This window comes from Theropithecus gelada, chromosome 7a, assembly GCF_003255815.1.
Source record: "Theropithecus gelada isolate Dixy chromosome 7a, Tgel_1.0, whole genome shotgun sequence".
Lineage (NCBI taxonomy): Eukaryota > Metazoa > Chordata > Mammalia > Primates > Cercopithecidae > Theropithecus > Theropithecus gelada.
In genome coordinates this window covers 49,869,400-49,890,511 of record NC_037674.1, presented here as the reverse complement: position 1 = coordinate 49,890,511, position 21,112 = coordinate 49,869,400, and the positions used below count along the sequence as shown (strand labels likewise).

Genomic DNA, 21,112 nt, shown 5'->3' with positions numbered 1-21,112 from the left:
CAAGCCTGCTCCCGCCACCTGTCCTTCCCTCACCACGGAAATGGAGTTGGGGGAGGGAGGGCCGAGGAGCTGGGCTGGCACAAATGGGGCTTTTGAGGCAAGTGTTTCACCTGTTGGTCTCGGCACAGCTTCTATCCCTCTTTCACAGTGGGGTGCTGGGGGGACAGGGACTTGTCATAGTAACCAGGTGTTGGCCTCAGTCACTCCTTGGCCCCTAAGTCTGGGCTCAGGCCTATGTTGGGTGCATTGTTGGGGGAAATGGAGGAGGAGATCCGTCCTCAGGGAGCCCCAGAGGAGTGCATAAACCATATCGATATAAAGTACTTCAGACCAGGGTCACCACTGCTGTGGTGCTCCGGAGGAGGGAGAGCTCAACTCTGGTGGCTGCCTGGAGGAGGAGGCTTTGAAGGCAGGATTTCAGCAGGCATTGGTGAGAGGGCTGGGGCAGGCACCCCCCAAAAGGAAATGTGGGCAACAGACTCTTGGCAGGAACTGAATGGTGCTAGTATTGGGGGAGGGGAAGTATAGGGTGGGTTGGTGGGAGGCCACCAAGGCTCCCACCGTCTGTCTATAGAAGGGGTATAGGGTTGATGTGCTCCTTGGAGGGTGCTTTATAGTAAAGATTGAGCACATGTCTAGTGTCCCCAGGGAAGGTTGGCTGGATGGAGATTGTGTTGCCACTTGGTGCCTTTCTGGAAGAAGTGAGACCCGTGAGGTGGGCATAGATGTGGCATGGCAGGCCTTGGCGCCAGGCTGGGGAAGTGTGTACCCTGACAGCAGCTGGCTGGAGGGGGTGTGTGGGGTGCATTAAAGGCCCAGAACTATGGGAGTCCCCATGATAGAAGTGACTGGAGAAGGAGGGGAGGGGAGGGTGGTTATGAAGACCCTACCCCAGGGCTGGGTATGGTGGGGTGGGGCACCCAGAAGTCAGGAGAGGCAGGCCCCAAATATTCCCCTTCCCCAATCTGACCATCATGCCCATGAGCCCAGCCCAGGCCTCTGCATACAAGCGCCCTGCCCCACTGGAGCTGAGCTGTGGCCAATCCCTGCCCCGCTGGGGTGGGGTGGGGAGGGGTGACTCTCTGGACCCCTTGGCACCCTGCCTTCCCCAGCCCTGGGCCTTTGGGTGCTCATATTCCAAATAGCTGTCCCCTGGTTTCTGCTCACAGCCCAACCCATCCCCTGACCCCACTCTCACACAGCTACTTACACCACCACATAGGGCCATGGCTCCGAACCATCCTTGCAGGCAGGCAGGTTGGTGGCTCCATGGAGGGTGACCGTGATGGTCTCCTTGTTAGAGGGAGACAGGTGACCCATCTTAGGTTCCGTGCTCTGGGAGGCGACCAGGGGCTCCTCTGGGTCTTCAGTGTTCTGTGGGGAAAGCCAGGGCTAAGTGGCCTTTTTTTTTTTTTTTGCAATGGAGTCTTGCTCAGTTGCCCAGGCTGGAGTGTAGTGGTGCCATCTTGGCTCACTGCAACCTCCGTCTCCCAGGTTCAAGCAATTCTCCTGCCTCAGCCTCCCCTGTAGCTGGAATTACAGGCAAATGCCACCACGTTCAGCTAACTTTTGTATTTTTAGTAGAGATGGGGTTTCCCCATGGTCTCCAACCCCTGACCTCAGGTGATCCGCCTGCCTCGGCCTCCCAAAGTGCTGGGATTACAGGCATGAGTTACTGCACCTGGCCCTGAGTGGCCTCTTCTGCTGCGGCACCTCCCTTCACTGCCACCCTCTAGCATCTAGCCCCTCACAGCTCCCGTCAAGTGCCTGCCTCCCTCTGTCACCCCTCCGCCCACTCTGTAAGTCAGTCGCCTTGGCCTCATTTTCTCCCTACTTCTGTTCCCATCCCACATCTCTTGCAGTGCCTTTCAGCCTCTCCCCCAGCCCTGGATCCTACCCTTCCTGCAGGATGAGACAGGCCACCTCAACTTTCAAGTCCGGTCCCACTTCTAAGCCTTGGCTTTCGCAGGTGCCCTTGTGTGTAATTCCTAAATCCCACCTGCTTTTGCAGTTCTAACAATGGGCCACCTTCTTCAGTCTATCCTGTAACCTCAGCTCAGCCCACCCATCACCTCAGGCCCCTCCTGTGCACAGCACTTTACAGCTGACAAAGTTTCTCCACGTCCACGGGGGCACTCAGTGCACACGGAGGTGAATTCGTGCATCTGTCCCAGATGCCCCACCTGTCTTCTACCTAGGAACCTTGTGGACTGGGGAGGAAGAGGTGCCTGCCCATGCAGGGGGCCTCCTACGCCAGTTGCCTCAAGCAGGGGCTCAGCAGTTTAGTAATTCGTGGATTCATGGCCCAAAGGACCATTGTGATGAGAGTTGCCGAGAGAAGACAGAGCTCTGGGTGGCTGAGGCAGTCAGGGAAGATAGCAGGAAGGAGGAGGCCTTAAAGGGTTGGAAGAAGGTGCAGGAGTGGAGTCAGGGAGGACAGGCCAGAAGCAGAACGCTGGAGCAAAGGCAGCAAGCGGGAAGGGGCAGAGCTTTCCAAGGCCCAGAGGTGGCTCATTTTGACTGGGGAGGCAGTGGGGACTCAGGGAAGATGGCAGAGCTGGGCATATAAGCGCTGTGGGGTGAGGAGGAGTGTGGCCATAGGGCTGCTGTGGCTCAGGGGTGTCCTCGTCCTCCCTGGTCCTGGTCCTCCACTGGTCGGCTGGCTGACTTTCCACTCCCAGTTAATCTGACCTAGATTAACCCTTGATAGGCCTCTCATGGTGGGAGGTCTCGCCTACCCTTTGTCCCTCCAGCTGATATGAGGGGCCATAGAGGGGCACTCTTGGCCCTGGGAGAGGAGCGAGGGACCTCCTCAGGGTGGAGGCAGGGCCCTGAGGGGCCACTGGGGGGCTGTTCCTCATCTCTGGAAAGCTCAGCCTGTCAGACCCTGCATTCCAGGGCAGGCCCTGGTGGGGTGGGGTTGAGAACAATGTCCTATTACATAGAGGGGAGATTGAGGCCTAGACAGAAGCAAGGACTTGGGCCCTGGATGGGCTCTGGTTTTGGTGGCAGCCTCGGCAGGCTTGGTCCCTGGCTCAGAACGGCCGGTTCCTGAGGAGCCCTGAGTGTCAGCAGAGCCAGGTTTAAATCAGCTCTGCCCCTCACCATGCTGGGCCCCAAAGCCAGCCGTGCTCTGAGAGTCACCCATGGGGAGATGAGGGCTTGGACCGGCCTATCTGGAGCCTGCTCTGCTCCTACTTGAGCCTGGGGGTCCCCGGCACAGGACCACCCCTGCTGGCTCCTGGAAGCCTCAGGCAGAGGGAAAGAAAAGGGCACAGTGCCTGAGGCTCTGCTCTGCCCTGAGGAGTTTTAGGAACGTTATTTCATCCATTTCTCACGATAGCATGGGGTGCCCACCAATCGGAGCCACACCTCCCCTCAACTGCTCCCCTTGGGGGTCTACTGGCCTCTCAAAGCTAACGAGCTCTTGACTCCTCTTCAAACCCCTCCTCCTGCTGTCTGCTCCAATTCATTAATGAGTTAATGGCGATGCTGTTGTTCTAGTTGTTCAAGCCCCACATCTTGGAGTCCTTCCTGATTCGTCCCTCTCTCCCTCTACAGCCCTTATCCAGTTCCTCAGTACAGCCTGTCAGCTCCCCCTTCAAACCATATCTGGACTCTGACCCCTTCTCAGCATCCTCAGGTCAGCACTCAGGTCCCAGACACCTGCATGTCCTGACTCGCCTCTGATGTAGTTCTGTTTCCTCTCCGGCTCTGCCTCCACCCCATCCAATCCCACACAGCGGCCAGAGTGAGCCTTTACAGACTGGACCCAGATCCCTCTCTCCTCTGCTCAGAGCCCTGCAGTAGCTTACTGCTTCTCTCAGAGCCTTGCAATGGCCTGTGGGGCCCTCCAGGAGCTGGCCCAGAAAACTGACCTCATCTTGTCCCACGGGCCCTGTAGGTCACTCCGCTCCAGCCACACTGGCCTCCTGGCTGTTTCTCACACCCACCAAGCTCCCTCCTGCCTCCCCGCCTCTGCCCTAGCTGTTTCCTCTGCCTGGACTGTTCTCCCTGGGTGTCACCCCAGAACTATTGTCCCTGTGCCTTGCTCCCCCGCTTCCCTTGGCTTGCCTGGTGCAGGCTGTGGTCCTTGCCTAGCAAGATGACTAATTAGGAGGTGAGACTACATGCCCCCCGGATCAGAAGTGCCAGTCCTGCAGAGAGAGACCCTCCTCTCCATCCTCTGACTGAGGAGGCCACTCTCACCCTCTTCCAGGACCCAGCAGGGCCTGTCACCATCTGCAGAGGTGTTGATGAGGATTGCCCCTCCTCCTCTCCCCCATTCTGTCAGGGGAGAATGAGGGGAGGGGAAGATGCCCCTGCCTGGAGGTGAGGGAGGGGGAGCAGCCAGAGTGCTGCTCCCTCCCTTCCTGGGTAGGCAACTTCCTCCCATGTCCACCCTCACGCACGCCACCATGACCCCCCACTCCCCAGCAGCCTTGCTCTCCTGGTTTAGTGGCGTAGGAGCAAGGCTGGCAGCCTCAGGGCAAAAGACCTAGGTTTCAACTCCGCCGGACTGGTGGCTCACGCCTGTAATCCCAGCACTTTGGGAGGCCGAGGCAGGCGAATCACTTGAGGCTGGGAGTTCGAGACCAGCCTAGACAACATGGTGAAACCCCATCTTTACTAAAAATACAAAAATAAGCCAGGCATGGTGGCACGAGGCTGTAACTCCAGCTACTTGGGAGGCTGAGGCAGAAGAATTGCTTGAACCTGGGAGGCGGAGGTTGCAGTGAGCCAAGATTGCACTCCAGCCCTGGCGATAGAGTGAGACTCCATGACCTAGGTTTCAGCTCAGCTCTGGCCCTACCTCTCTGCACCACCTCTCAGAGCCTTGGTTTTCCCACCTGGCCAATGGGAATGCCTGGAATGGTTTGTGATTCAGCCTTTCCAGTGGTTACTGTCTCTGAAGTTCCTGCAGTGAGGCTGGGAGGGGTGATTCATGTTCCTAGACAGATTCCCTGTGCTGTGAGGGCACAGGGCCTGTCGTGAGCTCCCTGGGGCCATACAAGTGAGGGCCCAGGAACAAGACCATTATCCAAGGGCCCTTACTGGCTCCCTGGCAGCCCCAGAGCCCAACTAGGCATTTGCAGACCCGGCCAGGAGTCACACTGGCTCCTCCTCTACCTCCCCTGCGCCTCCCCTGGGGACCGCCTTCCCTTCTGGGAATAAAGCTTGCAGGAAGTTTGGCGAGAACTGCTCGTGCTTCAGTTCTGGGCATGAGGCCAACTGCCAGGCTGGCGCCTCCTGGTGAGGCCTGCAGGCATGTGCCCGCTGGGCAGGCTGGGCCCAAGGCCAGGGAGGCCTGGGACCAAGGGTGAGGCCAGGATGGGGATGGTGGTCCAAGGCTGCTATCCTCCCGCTATCCCCTTTTTATTCCCATGTCTGGATGGGAATCTGCAGGCTTCCCTTAGAGATGTCCTGCATCAGAACCAAAGTCCTCAACCCATCTGTTACCCCTGGCCTGCACTGGAGGATTGATGAGGGAACAGAAAATGCACATACTGGGTTACAAGAGGGGTAGTGAACTGGGGGTGATGGGGCACCCTCCTGTAAGTCTCAGGTGGCACAAACCCATCTGTAGGGGTGTAGTGAGCCCTGGGGAGGGAATTCATGTCTCTTCTTGGCTGGGAGCAGAGCTGGATGCTCACCATCAGCTTCTAAGGCTCACTCTCACTTAACCCACCCAACACTACTAGGGTGCAGAGATAAGCAGGCAGCTTTTCCAGGCAGGGGTTTGGCCAGTTTACCTGCCCAAGGCCACACAGCCAGTGGATGGGAGGCCGGGCTGTGAGCACCGAAACCTGCCTGATTCCAAAGCTCAGCTCTGTCAGCTACTCCACTAAGCCTGGCAAGCTTGGAAGCTGCTAACTCAAGCGCCCTTATCCAATCAGACAGGCAGCCTTGCCCTCAACAGGCCAGGATTAGCCAGCAGATGTTGCAGGGGAACTAGGACTGCCCATCACTCAGGGCTTTTTTGGATCCATGTGCTGGGGGGAAGGGCTGGGGTGAGAGGAGGAGGTAGGAACAACAGGGAGTTAATGATCCTTGAATTCAGCTCCTGTGGGTGGGGTGGGGGAGCTTAACTTGGTTCTGGTGGGGAGAGAGATGGAAGGAAACAAACTCTTCCACCCACGCCTCCCTTGCCACCCCTCTCCTCCAGCAGTCTGGGAGGCCTGAGGAGCTGAGCCCGGTTCTGCCCTCCAGAAGGACCCTGCATCTGAAAAGTCACACCAGCTGGAGAGGGGCTGGGCCGCGAGGCAGGGTGCCTGACTGCCTGGATCTGTCATTTAGGCGAGTTATTTGACTGCAGTGGGGCTATTTCCCAGCAGTTTCACAAGGACTTTCAGTTAAAAATGGTTCCCCATGTTCCTTCTAGCTTTGGCATCTAAACTTGCCTGGGAGTTATGGTGGTTAGGGGAAAGCTCTTTTACAGGTGAGGAAGCACACTCAGAGAAAGTAAACCTCTTGTGTGAAAGCACACGGCTTAGCTAGTGGGGCCGGGGCTGGAACTGGAAGCAGAGTCCGTCTGACCCCACGCTCTTGCTGTCTCTGCTGTGCTCTAACCATGCTTCCTTGGATGTGGATCCCTTCTCTGCTCCACAGTGGATACCCCATTGAACTCATAACCTGAGTATCCATTGGTGGCAGCAAGAGGAATTGTGTTCTTTGGAGCAGAGAACTATTCCCAAAGATGACACAAAAGTCAGAAATCATTAAAAAAGGATAGGTTTGATTACATTTTAAAAATCTATACAAACTTCTGTAATGATCCAAAATGCCCTGCAATACAAAGAAAAGGAAAAAAGGAGAAAATGTTTGCTATATATTTAAAAAAGGATTAATATCCGTAGTATACAAAGAGCATTGAAACCTATTAGCATTACCCAATTAAAAAAACATGAACTGGGTATTCACAAAAGAAGAAACACAAATATATATATTATATACATGATGAGCATCCTTTTTTTTTTTTTTTTCTTTTGAGACGGAGTTTCGCTCTTTGTAGAGACAGGGTTTCAACATGTTGGCCAGGCTGGTCTCAAACTCCTGCCTTGGGCTCCCAAAGTGCTGGGATTACAGGAGTGAGACACTGTGCCTGGCCAACATCGTTTTTTTTTTGTTTTTTTGTTTTGTTTTGTTTTGTTTTTTTGAGACGGAATCTCACTCTGTTGCCCAGGCTGGAGTGCAGTGGAACGATCTCGGCTCACTGCAACCTTCACGTCCCAGGTTCAAGCTATTCTCCTGCCTCAGCCTCCTGAGTAACTGGGATTACAGCTGGGTCCCACCAAACCCAGCTAATTTTTGTATTTTTAGTAGAGACGGGATTTCACCGTGTTGACCAGGCTGGTCTTAAACTTGCCTCAGTCTCACAAAGTGCTGGGATTACAGGCGTGAGCCACCCCCGCCGGCCATGATGAGCATCCTTATGGGCAATTCTACCCAGCTATCAAAGTGCTTCTCAAAGCTACCAATCAAAGCAACCTTGGCTCCTCCTCAGGACTCCCACGCACACTCCCTGGATCCCCAAATCCAGCTACGTGGGGCAGGTGGGGACCACCTGGCAGTTTAGGGTGCCAGATCAAACTGGTGCCTGGTCCTGAGTGTGTGGCATTACAGAAAGAGGCTTAATGGGGAGGGTGGAGTCTGCGGGGGGTCGGGGGCAGCTGTGGGCAGAGAACATCAGGAACCAGAGACATCAAAATCAAGGGTAATAAAGTGGAAATCACACTAGGGCCTGAGCACCCCCAGCTATTTGGCTTATTCAAGCTGAGTGTAACTACAAAGAGGGTATTCCCCGTTTGCAAGTACCGATGTGCCTTTGGTCTCAGCTCCTTCTGCTATCCCTGTGGGTAACACCATCTAGGGCAGGGTCTCTGCCTTGCTAGTGAGAGGAAGGTAAGGGGTCCCTTGCACTGAACTGTTTACATCTCATTGCAATAAGATTCTAGTCCCTTCCTGGCAGAACCCTGCTGCTAGGCCACAGCTTTTTATTAAGCACCCACTATGTGCCAGGCACTGTTCTGACTGCTGGGGATACAGAGATGAACAAAACACACAAAAATCCCTTCTCTCCAGAGACCCAAGCATCTGCGTTCCAGGGCAGGGGCCTAGGCCCCAGAAAATCAGGGCCAGGGCTAGGAGAGCATGGGGGCAGTGGGGGCATCAGGGCTGCCAAGGTAGCAGCCTGCGAATATCCTGGGAGATCTTGGATGGGGGTAATGAACCATCTCAGTGGGCTCTCAGACTGTGTGACCCCAGCAACAAGAGAGCAGAAACAAGCAGGTAAGGGTGGTCAGCATTGACAACACCCGCAAGTACACTGCATTCCAGTTCCCACATGGCCCAAGAGTATAGGGCAGCTAACCTGGGAGAGCCACAGAGACCGCCTCACTCCCCATTTCACAGCTGTGAAAACTGAGACCCAGAGAAGGGAAGCTTTTGTCATGATTAAGGAACAAATGAAACTTTGAAGGAGAGACTTTGAAGGAGGGATGGATTCATGCAGGTGTGTGGCCCATTCCCCTGGCCTTACCTTTTTGTTTTTCAGTCCCATCCTCTTGAGGCCAGGAGTGTCTGGCCTTGTTTAACAATCTTGGGGACGAGTACCTGGTATAAGTGGGTGATCAGGCATCAGTCCTGCCCAGACAGCTGGCCTGGGCGTCTTGGAGTCCTTATGATTAGTAGACAGTATGGAGGTCAATGTGGTCTCAGGGGTGCCACACACCAGCCCTGGGGTCTGGATGTTGGGGAAGGGGGAGGGTGGCCAGGTGGGGGCAGGTCCTCGATCTCTCAGCAGCGAGATGGTCTATGGGTGGAGGGGCCTAGGGGGTTGCAGGCCATGGCCAGTTGGACAGGGTCAGCAACGAGGCGATTGACTCTTGGCACCCCAGGACAGTGGAGAGATGGGAGAGCCCTCTCTCTGCCCAAGCCTGGAAAAGCAGTGAGCTTTTCCACCTAGCTGGGTCACCTGGGCAACATTGTATGATGTCACAGGGCACAGGGCCGAAGTTACACAGGCACCTGTCCAGGTGCAGTGAGCTAGAACGCAAAGCTCTTTTCCCTATTCCTGGAGCTGTGTTCCACCTGCCGCCTGGCACTCAGGCCTCACCCTTCCTGTTCTTGGTGCCTCACGTAGTCTCCACCGACCCTGTGGCATGGCCAGCCCCATGCCGCTCACACTGCAGCAAAAGAGGAAGCCAGACACTGCTCTCAAGAGCGTTGCAGCTTGATCGGTAAAACAGCTACTCCTGTTGAAGAATCTACCAGCCATCGTGCCTCTTTGGGTACCTATAGTCTTCCATTTATTTGATAATAATAAACACAAACTTCAAGAGGATGGTTTCTTCTGGGAGGGTGGGTGGGAAGATGGGGGAGAGAAGAGGGTAAGAGCATACATTCTAAACCTTTGGGTTTTTAGATTGGGTGGTTAGTTAATGGGAGTTCATTATATTATTGAAAATAAATTACAATTAAACAATTAAAAAAAGCCATGATGGGCCAGTGATGGCACTAGAGTATGAACCAAAGATTATGGTTCAGTTCTGAGTGCTGCAAGAAATTATTACAAAGACAAAGTATGTCTTTTAGTGGAGCATTTGCAGCACACCAGGCAGGGTTCTAAGTGCTTTTGGTGAGGTGAGATGGCAGAATGAGGAGAGGCTAGTCGTTGGCCTGGGGTGGGGAGTTGTTCTATAGAGAGGTGAGGTCTGAACTGGGCTTTGAAGGATGATGAGAAATCCTGGGCTAGAAGAGGAGGGATCTGGGGTGCTGGGCGGTGTTCAGAGGTGTTTGGGAGGCCCCTGTGGCCTGCCTCATTTCTACCTATTTTGGGCCCCTGTTGGAGATTCTTTTAATCTGGCCGAAGAGCAGGACCAGTCTGGCAGCCAGGAGGCAGAAGACTCCTGCTTTGCAGAGGCCTCCCAGCCTTCCTCTCTACCCCCACTCCAGAAAGAGCAGCAGCGAGGATGTGGTTCTCCCAGGTTGGAGACAGAAAAACTGAGGCTTTGTCTTTGATTAGAACTGAAAGGACCAGCCAAGGCCACCCAGACACTGGGGGGGGATGGAAGTCGGGAACCCCACTCCTAATTTTCTCCCCCTCTAGGCCTGCCAAGAGTGGTACCGCTGGGGCTCTGGGACTGGGGGCCTGACCAGGAATGGCCTGGCTGTGAGCACTGTGCTTTATCTCCCTTGTGGGCCAACATGTCCCAGCACAGTGTGTATGTGTGGAAAGGTCTCAGGGGCTGCTCCCCCAGTCTCCCTAAAGCACCTCTCTTCCAGCCTCTCAGGCCTCCTAAGTCTAGGAGGCTAGGCCAGCAGGATGAGGGGGTGGGGAGCCATTGCTTCTTCTCCAGCAGCAGGACTGAAGACGCAAGCCAGGTGCCTAGGAAGCAAACTTTAAGGAAGCACTCACTCTCAGGGCTATGGGAGCGCTCCGTTCCTGACACAGAGCCTCCTCACATTTTGCGCCCTGGCCACCTTGCCTGCCTCACTGTGGTCCCTGCCCTGCCCTGCAGCTCTGCCTCAGTCCCCGGGGCTCTGGGCTGTCACTCAGCTATCCTCCCTGGCATCTGAGCTTTCTGCCTCTGCAGCCACACCCGTGCCATCTTCCTGCCTGGGAAGAAGATAATGCGATTGGGCACTGGTTCCAGGCCGTCTGGCTCCAGAGTGCAAGCAGGCCCTGTGCACTCAGCAGCCACCAGGAGGGCTCTTCTACCCCCTGACTTGCTGGTTGTTCACCTCCCCAGACCAAGGACCCCTGAGACAGCAGCTCCTGTGCCTGCCCTAACCTCCTCTAAGAACTGCTTCCTCCTCGCCTGTGAGAAGGCCTTAACAGCAGCATGAGCCCAGCTGCTCTACCTTCTCCCCTTTCTCCAGCAAGGTGAGTTCTACCTCCCCAGCCCAGAAAAGTGGGCTTGCTCCTCAAATGCCCAGGGGCCAGATCCAAGCTGTGATGATTCAGGGAGATTCCAGGGTGAGGGAGAGCAGGGAATGATTAATCTCACAGCTAATAGATAACTGTGCCCACTCCCTACCCCCAGGAGAGAGCACTTGGAGCTCTAGGAGGGGCCAGGGGTTACATGTGGCCACTAGGGAGCCCATAGTTCTGGGAGGGGCAAGCCCCTGAGGCTGGATCTGGGGTTGGCTCTTGGTGAAGGAAGGATCTTGTTGGCTGGACAGCAAGAAGAATCTGGGGAGACAGATGTGGCTCATAGTCAGCCCTGCTTTCTCATGCCATGTCTGGGGCCTGGAGTCTGAGGAAGCAGCCTGTGAGGACAAACTACCCATGCAACGAGACTCAGGAGAGTGTGTCTGTCTTCCAGAGACCACCCCTCCCTTACTTGGCCTTTCCTTCCCTCTGAGTCCTGTCCCACCCCCACATTTGGGCAGCTGAGTTGGATGAGGTGGGAAACGTAGGCAGTGTGATTTTGTAGCAAATGGCAGCTCAAAGCTGTGTGATCTTGGGCAAAATGTTAACCCTTTCTGAGCTTTGGTTCCCATCCTTATTCAGTGAGGGAATCAGGGTTGCTCTGTGGGCTGAATGAGACCATGCAGGTAAAGCTCTTAACACGGATAGTTATGAGCTCCAGGCATGCTCGCTTTTCCCTGCTAACCAACCTTGGGCTTGGCAAGTTCTCTCTAGTGCAGCTCTGGGTGGCGGTGACTTAAGTTTAAACCCAGCCCAGCACCTTAAGTGGTGGGATGTGAACTGGCCTCAAGGGGCCCAGTTAGAGCCCTTGTGGAAGCACAGGGCAAAGCCAGACCCCAAATCTCTCTGCAGAAACTCCTGAGGCTGAGCCTCACAACTTATATGAGGTCAGAGCAGCCCTTAAAAGTCCTGGCCAGTAGCCGGTGGATTCAGAGGGACTTTGAGAGGGGTGGACCCTCTCAGAGTCTTCCATCCTTCAGCCAACAAGTGAGGACTTGCTGTCTACACCACCGGGGCTGAGGGTGCGTGGCAGTGGGAGCATAGAGGCCCTGTAAGGGAAATGCTTCAGTTGACAACAGTCAAAATTAAAACCAAGGGAGGGGCAGGGACTTGCCCTGGCCCCACGCCCCTGCCTCATGTTTCTTAAATACCAGGAGTGAACTTGCAGCTCCAGAAGCGGCACACACGCAGGAGGTGTTGCTGTGGACCAGGAGGACTGTACACGTTCAGAGCCGGAGATAAATGGGTCGAGGAAGGCCTCCGGGATGAAGGGCCTTGAGCAGGACCCTGAGAACACATTGGATTTAGGTAGAAAGAAGGGGACATTTCTGGTGAAGGGCTACCTGAGAAAGGTGCAGCCATAGGTGTGGGCCCGGAAGCCGGGAACAGAGAGGGGTTAGAGAAGAGGGCAAGTGGGCCTGGGATGATATCTGGTCTGGATGGGTGTGAAGGCTCAAGCAATGGTGGAGACATGTAGACTTCAACCCACGGCCATTTCTCACTTCTCTGGCCCATTCCAGTGAGGGAGAACTCACCAAGTCCAAGGTTGGTTAGCAGGGAAAAGAGCAAGCACGTCTGGGGGACTTCGCTGCCCGTGTTAAGAGCTTTACCTTCATGGTCTCATTCAGCCCTCAGAGCAGTCCTGATTCTCCCACTGGATAAGGATGGGAACCAAAGCTCAGAGAGGGTTAACATTTTGCCCAAGATCACAGAACTATGAGCTGCCATTTGCTATAAAATCACACTGCCTACATTTCCCACCTCATCCAACTCAGCTGCCCAAAAGCAATGGAGAAAGAGTGATGGGGAGATATGGGGGAAGGGGCAAGAGTCAGGAAAAGAGAAGGCCAAGTGTGGGGGCTCTGGGAGAGACGCACACTTCCCTGGACTCTGCCTGGCAGCCAACTCTCTCCATACAGGTACCTTTCCAGGTTATGGTCATTGTTCCCTCTTGTCTGTTCAAACCTAGGAGTCAGGCAAGGCTTCTCACAGGTTCCAGCCCCTAAGGGCACTGTAGTCTCACTCTTGTTTTTCCTAAACCCCACCCTCAATATTGGAAATAGTCCCTTTATTAAAAACTTCCCTCAAGCTCCTGAATTTGAATGGCTTTTTTTTCCTAGCAGGACCCTGGCTGATGTACCTGCTGTGTGAGCCACTCTCCATGGCCCAATCTCTCACCTGCTGTCCTGGTATCACTGCTGTCATCATCACCACCAGCCCCTTCACACTCCCAACTTTTAGTGAGCACTTACTGTGTGCCAGGTCCCATGCCAAGAGCTGGCCTACGCCATCTCATTTCATCCTCACGTTTATGCTCCTGGGAGTTATTGTTGTGAGTTCTTTCTTTTTTTTTTTTGAAACAGGGTCTCATTCTGTCTCCCAGGCTGGAGTGCAATGGCGCGATCTCAGTTCACTGCAACCTCTGCCTCCCAGGTTCAAGTGATTCTCCTGCCTCAGCCTCCCCAGTAACTGGGATCACAGGCATGCCACCACGCCCAGCTAATATTTTGTATTTAGTAGAGACAAGGTTTCACATGTTGACCAGGCTGGTCTCGAACTTCTGACTTCAAGTGATCCACCCGCCTTGGCCTCCCAAATTGCTGGGATTACAGGTGTGAACCATCGCACCTGGCCAGAGCCCATTTTTAAGGTGAGGACACAAATGCTCTGAGGGAATGGACTTGCCCAAGGTCACATAGCTTTGAGGCAGCAAAGTTGGGATTTGACTCCAGGTCTGCTGGCTCCAAAGTCCATGATCATAACCACCAAACCACGCTGCCTTTTCCTTTCATTCTGGGGAAAGGAGCCGCAGCTCTCCTTTCTTCTCTCCTGAAACTGGGGCAACATGAAAAATTCAAGACCAGAGATGAAAACACCTGGCCTTTTGAATGAGGCCAGACCAATGTCTCTGCGCAGTGCAGCCTACGACACTGGTGTCAAAGGAGAGTGAGGTGGTGTGTCCCAGAGGCTCAGCTGGGCATGGCTGGCCAGGCCCGCATAAGCAAGGGCAGAGCCAGGGGGCCTGGAGGACATCACTTCTATCCAGCACAGAGGGGCTGCAGGGCTGCTTGATTACGAGGGCTAGTGGGGTCATGACACCCCAGACTGTGACTATCACTAATGTAGCTCGCTCCCATTTCCAGCTAAGCCTGTTAGATGCAGGCTGCTGTCTTTAGGGTCTGCTTGCCAAGTGGGCCAGGGTGGGATCCTGGAGGCTGTGGGGACCTGCCCTTCTGACCTTCCCCTGGTTCCTTGCTGTGCAGAGGTGACTTTTATCAGCTCAGTAAATGGCTGCTGGGCTAAACCCATGTGTATCTGTGTTTTGTCTCAGAGCAGACTTCGTGATAGTCCTGACCCTGTCTTGCTGCACCTAGTTCTTCTGGGCTCTGGGCACCACCAAATAGGCAAAAAGATTTGGCAGCAAACAAAAAAGCATGATAACTCGGAATCTGTCAGGCCTGGCTCTAACCCTGGTTCTGCCAGGCACTGGAGCGAGGTTTGGGCAAACCTCCTGATCCCCCAGAGCCTCCCATTCCCCATCTGCAGAGCAGATCTACCAGCAGGCTCTGTGCAGGGTGGTGGCGAGGATTAGACAAGAGAATGGATGCCTTCACATGGTAGGCAGCCCCACAATGGGCTTTCCTTCACGCTTACAATTTATGCCAAGATGGAGCACCTCTGGCCCAAGCTTTGGCAACAGGAGACTTGGGGGTGATGAGTAGAGTGTGGTATTCTCGTTGTTGGACAATGCAGCTTCCATTTGCTTAGCAGGCACGTTTATGGATTGCTATGTTGAAGGATTCCTCTTGGCGTTTGGCAACCAAAGCTCTCATTTGGGGCAGCCCAGCTCCCTCCATCATGTCATAAATCACTTTGCTAAAGATGCAATGTGGCTTTTGGGCATTTTTCTTTTGAAAAATCAATAACTCGTTTAACAAGAGACTGAATAAAGGCGTGAGCAATGAAGCTGCCTGCCATTTCCTTCCATCAGGAGGGGCAGAAGCAGTGCCCTGCCAAGGTTGGGTTGGGGGGTCTACTCAGAGGGCAGAGAGGCCTTAGGGTGGGGACAGTAGGCTCAACCTGTTTCCAACAAACCTGTGTCCCCTCACCCCAACTCTTCCAACCTCCAAATCTGACAAAGGCCCTCCTCTGCTTCAAAAAACACCTTAGTAGAACGCCATCACTGCAGGGGACCCCTGCCAGCCTCCTGGTCTGCTCTCCCCAGGCCCTGCACCCAATCCCAGCCTCACACCCACACTCCAGCCTCATGACATGCCTGTGGTCCCTGTGAAGGTGCAGTGGTCTCTCCAGCCTTCAGGCCTTCACCTTTACTGTTCCACGTGCCTGGGCCATCCCTCTTCCCCAGCCAGCCTGAATAATCCAAGACACAGTTGAATTGTGCACAACCTGCACAAAGATTCACTGCAACCTTCCCCTACCCCCACCTCAGGGACATCAGATCCACAGCCCATGGGCCTCCCCTGCCCTGGCTCATGATCCATTGTGGGCTTCTCTGGGACAGGATCTATCTTCCCGAAGGGCAGGGACTATGTCCCCAGGGCCCAGCATGTTGCCCAGCGCAGAATTGGCACCAGGTGTGTGCTTGATGTATGAGTGAGGGATGACATTTGTGTCAAGTGTCTTCCTCCTTCCTGCTACTTCAGCCTGGGACAGTGATGCCTGCTCCCCCAAGCCCTCCCTCTCCACAGTCCAAGCCCCTAGTGCCTTCTCCCCTTGCTAGGGCATGCATGGATGTGTATAGGAACCTCGTAATAATAGCTAACGGTGAGCACTATTCTGTATGTTTTACAGACGTTAACTCAGTCCTCACAATGACATATGAGGTAGGTGCTACTGTTGTCCCCATTTTATTTTATTTTTATTTCTATTTTTTGAGACTGTGTCTCAATTGTCACCTAGGCTGGAGTGCAGTGGTGGGATCTTGGCTCACTGCAACCTCTGCTTCCCAAGTTCAAGTGATTCCCCTGCCTCAGCCTCCCAAGTAGCTGGGATTACAGGCGCCTGCCACTATGCCAGACTAATTTTTGTATTTTTAGTAGAGACTGGGTTTCACCATGTTGGCCAGGCTGGTCTTGAACTCCTTACCTCAAGTGATCTGCCTGCCTTGGCCTCCCAAAGTGCTGGGATTACAGACATGAGCCACTGTCCTCAGCCTGTTGCCCCATTTTAAAGACAAGAAAATGGAGGCAAGCTTTAGACTTGGCCACCTGGCTGCAGAGACTGTGGCCTTAATCACAGCACTCTCCTTATTGAGGTGCTTGTGGGGAGCCTGGGGGTAGGGGTGACAGCCCCGGGTACTTCGCCCACTGGACAGGGCCTCAGGGTTGGTTCTGCAGCAGGGATGCGCCGCCAGCAAGTCCGAGGGGCTCCAATTACAGGAAACTGCTCACTCAGGCCAAGTCAGCCCGGGCTCCCTCCCTGCTCAGCGCCCGCCACCCTCGCTCACACAGCCCGCCATCTCTACCAGAGAGCAGAGCCTCTGGCCCTAATCTCATTTGAGGCCATGAAATCGCATTTGCAGCGTATTAATGCAGCGTGGAGCTGGCCCGGCCCCTGCCTGTCTCCTGGAAAAGAGGAGCCTGGAAAGCAATCCCACGGGGAGGCGTCTCCAGGAACACCCGCCGACAAAAAGCAATTATGCTTTAAAAGGAAGATTAAAATAATGTCTACATCCTCCCCGCTCCCATGCCCATCTGTGAGCTCCACTGGCCCAATAGTGACTCAAGACCAGGCTTCCCGCTGGGGTAAGGAGTGGGGGCCCCATGGCCCAGCCCCTCACCTGCCCCCACAATCGCTGACTCCCCAGAAAGCTTCCAAGTTCCCCAAAGAAGCCACAGTCTCTCCAGCCCCTGGGTCTTTATCCAAGCTTTTCCATCCAACCCTTGCCTACCTGGCAAGCTGCCATTCATCTGATGTCACGAGAATGGCCAGCATTTTGTGAGCATTGGCTATAGTCTTTAAATTTACTACACATTGAATTCAACAGTCCTGCTGGTGAGTGTTGTTATCATCCTCATTTTACAGATGAGGAAATGAGGTGCAGGGAGGTGAAGTCCCACAGCTGGAGGGGGCAGAACAGGATTGAAACCAGAGCCCGTCACTACTCTCCTGGCTGCCTTTCTGCCTTGATCAAATACTTTCCACCCCTCCACTGTGCCTTCAGCCCCACAAGGTGGGTCCAGCTGTTTCGCCTTCTATACCCAGTGACTGCAGTGGTCTCCCTGTGGTGCTCCTGTCTTTCCAAGAGCTCTGAGGGGCCAGGCCTGGCATAGAATCAGGGTTCAACAAATGCTTCCTGCATGGAGGAATCAGTAACACCTCTCTGCAGAGGTAATGGGGTGGAGATGGGTGGCCCACGCCCCGCCTCCAAGGCTGTGAATCAGGATGGCTTCCAGGCTGCGTGTGTTCTGGAAATCTTTGGAGCCCCCTCTCCTCCGAGACCTCTTGGACTGCAGTGAGGCTAGAATATTATTTAATTGTCACAACCACATTGCCAAGTAGGCATCATTACCCCTGCTTTTACAGATGAGAAAACAGTCAGAGAAGTAAAATGATTTGCTCAGGAACACCTGCTGCAAGGCAGACCAGGAACCTGAACTCAAGCATGAGTCCAAAGTTTGTCTACTGGACCTTCTTGACTGTAACTCCCTGTCACTTCTCAGATAGGGTAGGAAGGACTTAATTATGGGCCAGGGATACTTACGCAACAGTTTTTTCTAAGTGTCATCAGCCAACAGCAGTTGTTCAGGGAGTTTGCTCTGGGACTCTGAGCCATTGACAGCCCCAACTCCATCCCCAGCCTTGCTCCCAAACCATTCAGTGCAATAAACGAGCACTCATTGTTGGGGCCAGCGTAATACCAAGTAACCTGTCTTGGCAGGACTCAGTGTGATTTGGGGCCACCAGGAAGAAATATCCTCCCTCAAACTGCTTCCCCGTGATCCTGTCACGTGCCCAGAAAGCCCAGCATTAGTGCTGCATGGGCTAAGGAACAGCTTGCAAATGGGCTAAGGAACAGCTTGCAAAGTGTGAGTCTCCCTAGGAAAGGATGCTGTTAGTCATTCCCACCTGTGTGCTGACTACTGGCTCAGAAAGACCAAAATATATGGTGGAGATCTGGAATCCAGCTTGACCTTGCTACTGTCTGCCTTGGGCAAGCTGTTCATCTCCTCTAGGGGCTCAGTTTCTTGCTCCAGAAAATGGGCTCTATCAAGGTTACCCTGCTCTCCTCCCAAGACCAGTATGATGCTCCAATGGGCTCTGCAGGCTGCCAAGTGTGATATAAGTTCCACCTTTGCCAGCCTGGCCCAGAGCAGCCTATGGTACAGAGGGGATAGCAGAGAGCTTGAAGTACTCAGATATGGCACCTCCTGTGCATTCCCTTGGCATCTCCTGCAACTCCCCACCACCCCCATCCTACGAACCAGCTCTCTCCACCTCTTGTTTTCCCCCTACTTGCTTGTCCCTCGAATACTTCCACGCCTTTGCTTACACTGTTCTCCACCTTTTTTTTTTTTCTGAGATGGAGTCTCGCTCTATCACCCAGGCTGGAGTGCAGTGGCGCAATCTTGGCTCACTGCAACCTCTGCCTCCTGGGTTCAAGTGATTCTCCTGCCTCAGCTTCCTGAGTAGCTGGGACTACAGGTGCATGCCACCACGCCCGGCTATTTTTTATATGTTTTAGTAGAGATGGGGTTTCACCATGTTGGTCAGGCTGGTCTTGAACTCCTGACCTCGTGATCCACCGACCTCGGCCTCCCAAAGTGCTGGGATTACAGGCGTGAGCCGCTATGTCCGGCTCACCCCTGAAAACCATTCTCCCCACTCTCTGCTGGAATCCCACCCCACCATGGAGGCAGGGTTCAACTGTCTCCCTGACATTTGTGGGGTGGGTTGATAGCACCACGCAATTTCCCAACCTATTCCTCACTTGAGCCTCATAACTTCCTTGTTAGTAGGTCCATCATACAGATGAGGAATTTGAGGCCCAGGGAGGTTAGGGACTTGCTCCAAGTCATGACTGCTCATATGCAACTGGGAAATGAGGTTCTAAACAAAGTCTTCTGACTGCCAGCAAAACTGTCTTCCTCCAACGGAATGAGTCCTTGACGACCACCCAGCTCATGCCCACCACTTCCTCCACAATCGGCTTGGAAAGTGATGGTTCCTCAACTCCTCCTGTTTCCTCTCCCTGCCCAGCCTGGCAGCTCCCTGAGGGCTAGACATACAGCAACCCAGTTGACTGCTTGGGAAAGTGAATGAATGAATGAATGAATGAATGAATGAATGATCATCAGCTCAGGCTGAGGGAGGTTGGGCCTTTGGAGCCCAGGGCAGGCTGTCAGGTCCAGATGGAGGAAGGACATCCCACACGCATTCTCCATCTACCCTGGGAAGGGAGCTGGTATCTGCTGGCCTCAGCTGCTCCTGACCCCAGGACTCTGCAGAACCAGCCCAGGACCCAGGCTGGGGGTGACTGGGCTGGCCTGACAGCCACACCCCTCACCAGGGCCAGGGGGACCTCACTGGGTACTGTCAGCCTTCCTGCCCTGCTGCTCCCCACCCTAATCCACTGTTAGAGGTATATTAAAGACGGGTTTCACACAGGGTTTTAATCTCACCTCATATATCACATATGCCATGTCCCCAAGTCCCTTTCTCATCTGGTGCTGCACTTGGGGGTGTTGTACAGAGATGGAACCAGGGAGATGCAGGAGATCCAGGGAGGTGCGAGTCTGTGTGTGGGAGGATGTGCGCTTCCCAGGCAGGCCCACTGGTGTCTCCGTATGAATCTATCATTGGATGGGGGCAGGGGGCGGGGTGGGGGTGTCTCTGCATGTTAAGGATGCTGGAGGTCTGTGTATACTCACATATGTGTGCATGCATATGTGTCCTTGTGTGTGTCAGCATCCATGAGGGTGGATGGAGTTGGGGATGGGTGGAGGGTGTTCAGGAGTTGGGGGCACATCCACTTTCAATGGGTGTAAGGTCGAGAAAAGGCTACTGTCACTGGGTTTTCCTGCATCTTATCCCCGTTTACTTCACTGTGAAGATAACTTATGGAGATGAGAAGGCCACCACATTTCCCTTCCCTGGAGCTCATGAGCTGCTCAGTGGGGCTGGGATTGGTCTGGCTGGGAAGACATATCAGAAGCAGGCACCCCCTTCCAAACCATCTCCCCTACATCTCTCTCTCTCTCTCTCTCTCTCTCACACACACACACACACACACACACACACACACACACACACACAAGCTTCCAGGAGGTGTGAGTCAATGTCAGTCCCTGGCTGGGGTGAGGAAAGGCAGAGATGAGGGAGGACAGCAGGGCCATCTGGTGTGTTCGGTTACAACAATCTGCTAATGGAGGCTCTTCCCAGACTAGCACCCAGGCTGGGCTGGCCTTCTCCACCCCGCAAGCTGGAATCTGGGCCCAGACACAGTGAGACTCACAAGCTCCTAACACCCCTCCCTTGGGATACTGGCTGGGCAAGAAAGAACAACCCTATTTTCTAGGTACAGAAACTGAGGCCCAGACACATCCTCTGTGCAATACAGACATCCCAAGTCATTACTAGAACAGCGCGAATTTATTAACCACTTACTGCAGGGCACGGCTAACTGTACACTAACTCATTTCATCTTGCCAGCAATAAAGGGCACAGAAATTGCTCTCTCCCATTTTACAGATGTGGAAGTGGAGGATGAGGGAAGTTATATAACCTGCACCAGGTCAAAAGCTACTAAGTCAGTGCCAGAGCCCAGTTGGCATCCAGGTCCTCCTGACTTCCATGCATCTGCCTCTCACCCTAAGCTAGCTGAATCCCAAATCTCTCCCATCCCCTACCCTGCTGAGTTCCAGGCATGGACCCTGTTAGGACCCCAAAAGCATATATAGATGACATGGAAATCTGGAAGCACAGGGGTGGAGGGACAGGCTTGGGCAAGGACACAAATATGGGACTCCCTCAAACTGTGCATTTTTGAGTCTCATCCATGCTGCCCAGGACCTCTGGGCTTTCCTTCAGGGACCCCATGAACAAGAGTGTTTCAGTGCACCCAGAGGAGGAAGGGGAGCCAGCAGGCTGCCTGCAGGGTGGTCATGATATATTTAGCCCCTGGCCTCTCTCCCTGACAGGGTGGAGGGGTGCAGGGGT

The 21,112-nt window shown here is 54.1% G+C and overlaps 1 protein-coding gene across 1 annotated transcript in view; it reads right to left on the bottom strand.

Moving 5' to 3' along the window:
- The window catches only part of CCDC33 (coiled-coil domain containing 33), a 100,527-nt gene extending 91,543 nt beyond the window's left edge, over positions 1-8,984 (bottom strand). Inside the window, exons 1-2 of the mRNA XM_025390319.1 lie at positions 8,540-8,984; positions 1,211-1,374 (exon numbers count right to left, since the gene is read on the bottom strand). Coding sequence (XP_025246104.1) covers positions 1,211-1,374; positions 8,540-8,560 — 185 coding nt within the window. The 5' untranslated portion in view covers positions 8,561-8,984. The remainder of the gene's footprint in view (positions 1-1,210; positions 1,375-8,539) is intronic.
- Between the last annotated feature and the right edge of the window lie 12,128 nt (positions 8,985-21,112).